Source organism: Corticium candelabrum, chromosome 7 (assembly GCF_963422355.1).
Source record: "Corticium candelabrum chromosome 7, ooCorCand1.1, whole genome shotgun sequence".
NCBI classification, from domain to species: domain Eukaryota; kingdom Metazoa; phylum Porifera; class Homoscleromorpha; order Homosclerophorida; family Plakinidae; genus Corticium; species Corticium candelabrum.
In genome coordinates, this window is record NC_085091.1 from 1,769,891 (window position 1) to 1,781,755 (window position 11,865).

The window sequence follows — 11,865 nt, forward strand, 5'->3', positions numbered from 1 at the left end:
TACGGTTGACAACGCAATTGACCGGAGAATGGAATATCCTGGGACTCTGCTATATAGCTACATAATGATTTGCTTGCATTCCACGGTACTTTCTCCACAGGTTTATTCTATTTATTTAAAAAACTATAGCTAGACCTATATTGCTCGCTAGATTACGAAATGACTAAATTGGTCAACGTCCTTTGTACTGAATTGGTCTTCTAGATTCTATTGTCATCGAGATGCCATTAAATTTGAGGACCCCAGGGAGCCATGAAAACCTTTTTGGCACAGACGGTAACAGTGTTTGCACTCCTCTAGACACACACTGAAGGTGCTCAGTCCCACAGTTTATTTGTAACTCAAAACTGATACTAATTTACTTAAGCCTGGTTCACAATATTGACGCTGACGTCAACGTCAACTCTAACGTCAACGCTGGAATAGAAATAAATCCTATTCCAGCGTCAACGTCAGCGTCAACATCAAAGGATGCCGCCGACGTCGCGGCGGTTTCTTTGAAGTTTGACGCTCAGCTGGACGTCAGGCGTCATATTGTGAAGCAGGCCTAGATTAGATGGCTAGCTAAAAAGGTAGAAAATGTGCGTGGCTTTGCGTGTAAGAAATGGGCGTGGTTTTCGGCCGAATTTCATCCCTCCCAAATTTGAGGACAACGCAACGCCGGTGGCTGTCCCACAAATGAAGACGGACATATTTCCAACAAATCCTAGCAACAAAACCGAAACTCAGAGCGTGAGAGGACTACAGAACTAGAACGAAAGAACTTGTACAAAGTGGCGACAAACTGCATGGCTCAGTATGTGAGTCACGAGCGACAAGGACACTTTGGTAGAAGTGACTTTTCTGCAAGGCTCCCGTGGAAGTCTAAAAGAGTGTGTACGGGCCGGCGCAAGCTATAGTATACAGTGACCCAACCTCAACAGCTGAAAGTTTCAGGCTAAGTTCTAGCTAGAAGAACGCGTGCTAGAGCGACGCCCCTGTTATCGGACACCATCAATCATCGGACAGCCGTGCAAGAAGTAAACGAAGTAAGACCGAGCTTTGTTAAAGTCCACAGTAAGAAGGATTAGTAAAGACTGTGATTCCAGACGCGGGACTTCCAAAGGCTTGAAACGGTTATGCTAGGACGGTAAACGTAATCCTTCTCTGCGACCCCGGATATCGGACACCACCATCATTCACCGGACTCGACCTCTCCCATGAAAACGCAAAGGCAATTCTGCAGTTCGCACCTGAGATAGGTTTGTAGGTGACTAGCTAACACAACAACACTATCACTGTCTCCGTTTGCCACTCTCCAGGAGAGATAGCGCACGCTCATTGAGTCGAGGTAACGCCCCTTTCGTCGGACAGTCGTTTTTTCTTTGCAGCAGCAGTCTGCAGGTAAAAATGTCATGAGAGAGTTGGAAGGAAATATTGTACGGCCCCCAATTCCTTTGACCTTTATTTGACTCAGCAACGGTTACTAGCGGAAACTGCTGAATTTTCTCTGCTGACAAGCTCACTCTGTCGGTATCTACTAGCCCTCCGGTACTGTCTAGTCTTCCCAACGTAAGAATTTGAACTCCTGAGTGTCTTGCAGCACAACTGCACAGGCTTGATGCACACGAATGTAGCAGACGATTCACGTCATCCATGTTCGAGCTTAGCGGTGAGCACATTCTCCCAACTCGCACAGGAACAGCCCTTGCTTTCCTTTCAAGGCCCCTAAATTGTTACTTGGCTCTGAATAGGACGTGTGCAGGTGTTCTGATCTCAGTTTGATATCTACCTTTGCCTGACCTTGCACCGCCACGAAGTGCAGCACGTCATCGTTGATACAACCAGCTGTACCGAATGCAGGAACTTTGTTTACTATCAGAGCATCTAGAACCTTCACCCCTGCTTCTCCTAGGTAAAGTTGAATTAGATTACGTCAAGTCCTTGTCAACGCGCGCTAGGCAGCGATCGACTTTCTTTGCAACGGGTAAAAGAACGTTTTAGCACTTCAACCCTGCCCTCTCATCGGTTTCGGTTGTCGTCTTCTTTGTTGAACGGCTAGTTCGTTCAAGCGACATCTTTTACACGTCCTAGTGGGGGCGTGGTTGTAGGAGAAATGACTCTGAACTGCCATCAAGCACTCTAGGCAAGTGGTCTGCGTTCTGCGGCGTTTCAGATAGCTGAATTTAATCAACTGCAGTTATTTGAAACCTGGAGCTGTTGCTGAGAAGGTAGGAAGGCAAGAAAATGAGTGTCCGACGATTGGGGCCGTTACCACAGGCGTTTGACCGACTGTAACTCATACAGATCTTGGCTGACATGCAGGGTAACAACACGATTTGTAGGTAAAGAGTTGTTGATTAGCGATATATAAGTAACTAGGCTGAAGGATGCGTGTGTGCAATTTAGACGCTACTGTCCGGTGAACGATGAGTTTGTCCGATGAACGGGGTGTGCAAGGCTCCGCACAGTTTTCAATCTCACTCTAAGCAGAGAAGAGGTACAATGCTCTCTCTTGGTGTGCTCAATTACAACTCGGATACCTACATTTATGATGTGGTAGGGACTGCGTTCAAAAACGGATAACTGAGAACTCGCGTCCGGAATATGATGGTGTCCGAGGAACGGGGCCGCGCTCTATGGCGTGCGATCTCTGCCAAAACTCGCACAACGCAAACAGAGGTCGGTAGCTCAACCGACCTCTGTTTGCGTTGTGCTACCGACCTCTGGTTGCGTTGTGCGAGTTTTGGCAGAGATCGCACGCCATAATGCGCAGGAACAACATTCGCTTGGACAACTCTAGCCTGTAGACAAACGTATAGATTGAAGTCTTTCTACAGCATCAGTAATTTGCAGCCACTCTGTTAGAGATTCTAACACGGCATATTAAATTACTAGCTGCCTGCATGCACTGCGTCTCCACAATTTACTTTGTTTACGTTCTAGCAGGTACTGTATTAATTTTAATAATAGTGATTTGTCACGTGATTCTACTTTCCAAGTGAACAATCTCTAGCCAGCTCACGGCAATACGAGTATAAGGTAACGTTTTTCGATAGAGCTCGACCATTTGCTATACAGTGTCAACTTACGGAAATTGAAACAAGCGAGCTAGAGTGTGTCTACGGTTTTACGCGACAGCTCTAGCTGCCAGATGCCAGCAGGAAGAGACTGCAGTATCTTTCCGAATGGGAGATATGGCATATCAAGATGGAGCTTCTGCAGTCTCGCCGGAACGAGCGCAAAGCGAGAAAACTTGTACTGAAACTCGAGCTCGCAGATTCAGAGCGGAATATTTGTCTGAAAGCACAAGAAGAAGCGACAGAACTGACGGCAATGATATTCAAGATCGACAAGGGCACTCTACTAGTAATGACACTTTAAGGGGCTCCTTTAGGGGTGATGGACGACCGCGGAGCAACAGCCTCCCAAGCGTCATGAAAGCTGAGAGTTCATCCCAAATAAGATTAGGTGATCCGCTTGTCAGGCATTATTCTGCAATTCCACAACAGGTTGCAGACAGAGTTGCAAATACAGGCAGCACGTATGACCGCGACAGCAATCTGAGCAACCCCACCACTGCCCCGTCCCCGTCAATAGCAAAGATTGAATCTGAAGAACAACTAAAAATGCGTTTGATAATGGAATTGAAAAAGGAGCTTGATTATGAACGAGCCAGACATGACCGAGAACTTTCAAACAAGGAGAAAGAATTGCAGCAATGCAAGGCGCAGCTAGAAGCCAGTAAGCGAGAAAACGAATGTCTTGATACAACTAAACAATCTCTGCAATGCCCTAACGATGAATTAAGGAAGGACAACAACAAATTAGAAGACCGACTGACAGAGGTAGAATCAGGACTTTCAAGGTTCCACGAAAGCCAAACAATGCGAGAGAGTTGTGATCAAGAAATTCGAGATCAACTAAGCGACATTCAACAGCAGTTGAAATCGGAAATAAAAGTGGAGCAGAGGCTAGACGGACAAGACACAGCAACACATCACTCTTCAGCCCCCTTAGCTGTCCCAGTGCAGGTATCTGATGTGCGATTAGAAAGAGAGATATTAATGGTATGTGGCGGCAGAGAAGTCCTAGTGCGTTACACGTATGAAATCGACTGTTGAGCAGACCGGTGAATCTTAATTCATCCATCATTGATTGATAGTAAAACAAGACTATTAAAGCATTATCTGGTTACAAACGAAACTCCACTGTTTGTTATGGTATCCACACAAGAATGTCTTCTGTCACATATGTTATGTTAATCCAATTTTGATAACCTCTTGTCACAACGTGATCATTGGCTGTTCAGAAATCAATTGTCTTGAATTGTAGAGGGCAACATCATCAACAAATCTGTGTTACCAAATGGCTGTATAGCAAGGATTATATCAAGAACAGAACCGAGTCTTCAGTTATATGACTTTAGAAGTCTGAACGGCTGTATGAGCATGTATACACAACTAGTTTACAGAAGTAGCTGTAGTAGAGTGTAGCTTCCTGTTCGAAGCGTAGAAGTATTAGGCTGTATGTCATTATAAGGTATTAAGCTGTATGTCATTGTGACATAGACATCCAAACAGTTTCAAACACAAGGTTTCTGGGTTACATTTCACATCAGCGCCAGTTTCTATACCCTATAGGTCATACAAAAGGACAGCACCTAATAATACTAATCTTCATACCTCTACTGTAGTCATGTATTCTCTGCCAAACTTAAATAAACTTACACACTGAACATAACAGAATGACATACAATCATATATTACGTTGGCTAGTGCACTAAATCTGCATCTACGACTACATACAACTCATTTTCATGTAGGCATAAGTGACTTTCTAACTCAACCATTATATGGTAACTAATTGACCTAAACCTGTACTACTCAGTCTAGTATACACTAAGTGAAACTATGACAACATTCAATTACTTCAAAATAAATGCTCGTTCAATACCTTCATCTCATGGGCTTCCTAGGTTACTACAAACATGGCACAATGAAGAAGCACGAGTGTGCTAAACCCTCATTGCTAGCCTAGGCTATGAAACAGCTCCTGCACATGCACTGCATCAGTAAGAGGGATGTTTTAATTAGAATAATTACGGCAGCCCTCCTCCTTTCTTACTTCCAGACGGTGGGAGAAGAGATACAAGACAACTTTCCTGGACCAAACAAGTTACATCACACCTCACTAATCTTCACAGATCTCTGTTGTTGTTGTTGTATTGTGTGTATCTATTCACATGACATTACTTCCAAAGGAGGCGTGTCAATATTTGCTTGGGTGCACTGGCCTTTTCAAAGGTATGGCGATTGCGTTATGTAGCAAAGATTCTCGTTGTTGCAGATATCTACAGAGAGCAGGCAATTTTTTAGCCAATCACTATTTGGCCGTTGGTCTAGTGCTAGCTGTCTTGTTTGGTTCGACTCTGTCTGCACCTGGCGCTTTCTTCGCTTCAATTCATTTCCAGTATGTCTGCATTCCCGCTATATTTCTCATAACCGGACTCAAACTGAAGACGGATGATCTTAGAGACGCCTTGAAAGCGTGGAGGGCGTGAATTTGGGGAACAGTGAGCATCATGTTGGTCACGCCCATTGCCGGTATCAAACTGTCATCATTACTGCCCGTAAACAGCAACATTACGGTTAACGGAAGTTTTCTGACTGAAGAGACGGCTATTGGATTTCCTGAATTTAGAATTGGTTTTCAGGTATTTTGTGTGGCTCCATGCACTATTTCAGCAGGTATCATAATGGTGTCACAATTGAATGGAAACTCTGCTCTCGCAGTCCTGCTCACTGTTGTCACAAACACTCTCAGCGTTTTTATCATGTCTCCTCTTCTTTCTCTTCTTGCATCGTTCAATTCTGATGGAAGCTTGAGTATTGGAAGCGTCGTTCTTAAATTGTTATTGACAGTATTGGTGCCCATTATTGTGGGAAAAGCTTTCAGGTTAGTGCAACGAGTGAGACAGGTTGTCACAAGGTTTGACACGTTACTTAAGTTTGTCAGCATGTCTCTACTCATTCTTATCCCATGGATGAAAATCAGCAAGGCAAAACAGTCTGGCAGTTTTAGTAGTATTTCTGTGGTCAACATTGCTTCGATTATTGGATTTGCTGTTGCATTGCATTTCTCATTTCTTATTATCAACACAATGGCGTCTTTTCTTTTTGTTTTGTCTACAGAAGCACGGAAGGCTATCATTATTCTTGCTAGCCAGAAGACTCTGGCAATTGCTTTGTCTGTTTTGTCATATTTGCCTGCGTCGGTTGGAGACAAAGGTTTACTGACCATTCCTGTTATCATATCTCACATGTCACAGATTATTGTTGATGCATTCATTGTATCACTGTGGCTGCGATACGAATCAGGCAAACACAAGGCAACAGACAAAATGGAAATGAGAATAATAGATGAACAAATGGAAAGTGAAACTTTGGTGGATGAAGAGGATCGAGACAAGATTTAATGCCGAAGAGTAGATAGAAAGTAGACAGTAAATGGGTATAAAACAAAAAACAATGTACATAGGTGGCCCAAAGATGATCAAAGGACAGTACAAAGATACTCAGTGGTCGATAGAATAGAAAATTATTTCATGAAAGCATAAAATTGTACATGCATGATCACCAGTTCCCTAGATCCCTGCACACATATTATATCATAGTAGCACTGCTACTTGAATTGAGACTATTGTATTCTACATGTCTTATTTTTGAACTATAGTAAAAAGTGACAATATATACATCGCTATACATATGATATGATGATGTTTGTAAACAAAAGCTATTTATACTCCATTACAGCTAGTATACTGTCTACAGAACTAGTTGTAATGGAGTACGTGTAGCTTCTGTTTACAAACTATTGAAACATGCATCATCATATCATATGTATAGTGATGTATTGTCTCTTGTCACTATTGTTCAAGAAATAAGACGAATAGAATACAGATCTATTAGTCGTTAATTCAAGTGCAGTACACGCCATGTACATGTAGCCTACTATGATATGTGTGCAGGAATCTCTAGGAAACTGGTGACCAGGGGAAACACATATCACTGTGATTGTTTGTCGTCTGTCCGGTGATATCTGTGCGAGGGCACACACATCACTACTATGACCCAGGGAGACATATATCACTGTGAAGCCTCTACCATGCAAACATTTCTGTACTTCTGTCATCGTTATTTCAATCTGCAACAAAGCAAACCATTTCTAGATATTTAAAATTGCATAGTCTTGCGTGGCCAGACCCTATAGACTCAAGCACAGTCCTCCTTCATTAGTCTGCTACATGCACCACTTGCACTAACTGTAACCTGTGCATAGAACCATGTGGTTGCACACGTGTTGTTGTTCGCCAGAAGTGTATGACGCGTCCGGAAAGGGTCTGGCTACACATTACTAGATTTTGTCAAGAGCTGTAGACTTGGATTTTGTGTACGTAGTTGTTATGCTAACAGCAATTAAAGCCTTGGCCGTTAGGTTTTAATGAATTTTAAAATAAATAAATGCATGCATTTGTGCCTTAGTCTGTAAGTAATTACCAAAAATTTCTCATAGGTAAGTCGGACACTACTGTACACTGCCCAACCGTCAACAGACTTAGCAACGAGCTACACACCACTAGCCACACGCAGGCCACGCCCACTAGCCACGCCCTGCTAATGTTGTAAGTGTGTAGTGTAGGACAGATGAAGACGGACATTCGGAATTCTCAACAAATCCTAGCAACAAAACCGAAACTCGGAGAGGTGAGAGAAGACTATGAAACTAGAACGAAAAACTAGTAGTCACAGTCTGAGTCACTATCGACGAGGACTCTTTCTTACAGAAGTGACTCTTTACAAGGCTCACTGGAAGTCTAAAAGAATGTGTACAGGCACGAAGCCAGAGTGACCCAACCTCTACAGCTGAAAGTTCCAGGCTATCTAGAAGAACGCGTGCTAGACATGCATCTCTAGAATCCGAACTGTCGCAAGTGACACAGCGAACGTCACATCTTAAGTTAAAGCTGCACGCAGGCCAGACCAACTAGAACTTGAATACAGAAATCAAGAAATCTAAGATAGACTTCGTCAAGTGTTCGCTCAATTGAAAAGGAAAGCGGACAAGAAAGAGCAGATAATTTATCTTGTCACTTCCCTCAGCATCCATCAGCAATTCAGGCTGGACAACTGTTGTGGAGAGCTTACGAACATTTGCATTTGGTAAAGACTTAAATGTAACACTGCCTACATGCAGAATCATCTGCTGAGACTAGTTAAAAGTCTTCATCCTTTCTATCACCCTGCACGGATATAGTGAATAAAAACACTATCACATTGTCTTGTCGTAGATAGAACCGTTTGTTCTTAAGGGATAGGGCATCTACGGGAAATGTTAATCATGCTGTGTACGTCATATTCTGCATGTGCTAGCGTATCCAAGTTTTGACAACCTTTTGTCAAAATATGAAAACAATGGATGAAATGCAATGTAATTATGCCGTCTAAAACTTGGGTATGGAACAGTGTATCTCATCAGCAACTCACTGTTAACGTGCATACGTGCCTATGTGGTAAGGAATGATTTTACAGCAATACAACTCTAGGGCTGCGCACCAGAATTGGCCTAGACAATTAGTCTACATACGAGCGTAGATTGCGGGCTTTCTACAGCATCAGCAGCATTTGTAATCTGCAGCCACTCTGTTAGAGATTATAACACGATATACTAAAGTCCATTCCCGAATAGGAGAATACGTAGGAAAAAACCCGTATCTCCTGAAGCAGACGTCCTGCCTGCCTACTACCATTACTTTGTTACGCTAGGGGAAGTCCAACAAAAATGAACTTAACCTGTATGAGTAGATCTTACAAAGACAAATCGATCGGTATAATTTACTCCGTTATCTTCGCTTTTGTATATGAGAACGAGCGATGTTTCTGTGATGTGCAACGCCCACGCGCCTGCTCCGCGCTTCCTGGTCGATTAAGCTCCGCCCAATGCAAAAACCAATCAATACGTTTACGGATGACTGCTACGGATATATCGAGATTGCCGAATGTGAATGCGAAGATATTATGAAGATCTGCCTTCTTGCCGTCAGTGGTTCCTCTCTAAAGTAAAATGGTAGAGCTGTTTTCCCGCCAGACTTTGAAGCAGAATTCCTCAATGCCACGGCTTACCTAGAGAACGCGCTTGTGCTTGAGTATTTGTTTATCCTTGTTCTTTTAATATCCAAAGAGAAACGTTCAGCGCGCCGTCTGGCATATGCAACAGAGAATGATCCTATTTTTACATCCGGGATTGTAACCCTGTACCAATCAGCGGCCGAAGAAGTGAGCAGTCCAGAATGTGAAAATAGGAACGTCCTCTGTAGCACACGCCAGACGGCGCGCTGAACGTTTCTCTTCAGATATTAAAAGAACAAGGATAAGCAAATACTCAAGCACAAGCGCGTTCTCTAGGTAAGCCGTGGTATTGAGGAATTCTGCTTCAAAGTCTGGCGGGAAAACAGCTCTACCGAGACCATTTTACTTTAGAGAGGAACCACTGACGGCAAGAAGGCAGATCTTCATAATATCTTCGCATTCACATTCGGCAATCTCGATATATCCGTAGCAGTCATCCGTAAACGTATTGATTCGTTTGCAGTGGGCGGAGCTTAATCGACCAGGAAGTGCGTGGGCGTTGCACATCACAGTAACATCGCTCGTTCTCGCCTACAAAAACCAAGATAACGGATTAACTTATACCGATCGATTTGTCTTCGTAAGATCTACTCATACACGTTAAGTTCATTTTTGTTGGATCTCCCCTTTAATTTTAATACAGCGACTTGTCACGTGATTCTACCCGTCTACAATTTCTCGTGACTACGTCGGCACGTGATCGATTTCTAGCCAGTTCTCCAACTCACGGCACGGCAATACGAGTACAAGCTAACGTTTTCGATTGATAGAGATCGACCATTTGATAAATAAACTGTGTCAGGTCACGGAAATTGAAACAGGCGCGTGTCTACGGCTTTTTGCGACAGCTCAGCTATAGCTGCCAGACGCCAGCAGCAAGAGGCTGCACTATCGTTCCGAATGGGAGATACGGCAGGTCAAGATGGAGCTTCTGCAGTCTCACTGGAACGAGCGCAAAGCGAGAAAACGGAAACTCGCAGATTCCTAAAAGCGAAGAGTTCATCCCGGATAAGAGTGGTTGCTCCGTTTGTCGAGCATTATTCTGTAATTCCAACACAACAGGTTGCAGACAGAGTTGCAAATACCGGCAGCACGTATGACCGCGACAGCAACCCGACAACTACCTCGTCAATGGCAAAGATTGAAGAACTAGCAATACAGCAGATGCGCTTGATAACGGAATTGGAACAGAAGCTTGATCATGAACGAGCCAGACGTGAACGAGAAGTTTCAAACAAGGAGAAAGAATTGCAGCAATACAAGGCGCAGCTAGAAGCCAGTAAGCGAGAAAAAGAACGTCTTGATATAACTACACAATCTCTGCAATACCTTAATGATGAATTAAGAGAGGACAAGAAGAAATTAGAAGACCGCCTGACAGAGGTAGAATCAGGATTTTCGAGGATCCACCTAAGCCAAACAATGCGAGAGAGTTGTGATCAAGAAATTCGAGATCAACTAGGCGACATTCAACAGCAGTTGAAATCGGAAATAAAAGTGGAGCAGAGGCTAGACGGACAAGACACAGCAACACATCACTCGTCAGTCCCCCTAGCTGTCTCAGCGGAGGTATCTGATGTGCGCCTAGAAAGAGAGATATTAATGGTATGTGGCGGCAGAGAAGTCCTAGTGCGTTACGCGTATGAAATCGCCTGTTGAGCAGACCAGTGAATCTTAATTCATCCATCATTGATCGATAGTAAAACAAGACTATTAAAGCATTATCTGGTTACAAACGAAACTCCACTGTTTGTTATTATGGTATGCACACAAGAATGTCTTCTATCACATATGTTATGTTAATCCAATTTTGATAACGTCTTGTCACAACGTGATCATTGGCTGTTCAGAAATCAATTGTCTTGAATTGTAGAGGGCAACATCATCAACAAATCTGTGTTACCAAATGGCTGTATAGCAAGGATTATATCAAGAACAGAACCGAGTCTTCAGTTTTATGACTTTAGAAGTCTGAACGGCTGTATGAGCATGTACATACAACTAGTTTACAGAAGTAGCTGTAGTAGAGTGTAGCTTCTGTTCGAAGCGTAATAGTATCAAGCTGTATGTCATTGTAACAGTATTAAGATGTATGTCATTGTGACATAGACATCCAAACAGTTTCAAACACAAGGTTTCTGGGTTACATTTCACATCAGCGCCAGTTTCTATACCCTATAGGTCATACAAAAGGACAGCACCTAGTAATACTAATCTTCATACCTCTACTGTAGTCATGTATTCTCTAACCAAACTTACATAAACTTACACACTGAACATAACAGAATGACCTACAATCACATTACGTTGGCTAATGCACTAAATCTGCATCTACAACTACGGACAACTCATTTTCATGTAGGCATAAGTGACTTTCTAACTCAACCACTATATGGTAATTAATTGACCTAAACCTGTACTACTCAGTCTAGTATACACAAAGTGAAACTACGACAACACTCAATTACTTCAAAATAAATGCTCGTTCAATACCTTCATCTCATGGGCTTCCTAGGTGACTACAAACATGGCACAATGAAGAAGCACGAGTGTGCTAAACCCTCATTGCTAGCCTAGGCTATGAAACAGCTCCTGCACATGCACTGGTACTGTGCACTGTGAACCACGCAATTCAGCTGCATATACTGGGCCTTATTTAGATAAAGCTTACCAACAATCTGCTCCACAGACAGCTGCT

The 11,865-nt window shown here is 43.0% G+C and overlaps 1 protein-coding gene across 1 annotated transcript; it reads left to right on the plus strand.

Annotated features, from left to right (window-relative positions):
- Positions 1–2,736: 2,736 nt before the first annotated feature.
- On the plus strand, positions 2,737–11,226 carry LOC134182412 (uncharacterized). Its single transcript, XM_062649813.1, has 4 exons — positions 2,737–4,073; positions 5,696–6,427; positions 8,330–8,337; positions 9,989–11,226. Exons 1-4 carry the CDS (start codon positions 3,168–3,170, stop codon positions 10,824–10,826), a joined length of 2,484 nt encoding a protein of 827 aa, XP_062505797.1. The 5' UTR covers positions 2,737–3,167; the 3' UTR covers positions 10,827–11,226.
- Positions 11,227–11,865: the final 639 nt, after the last annotated feature.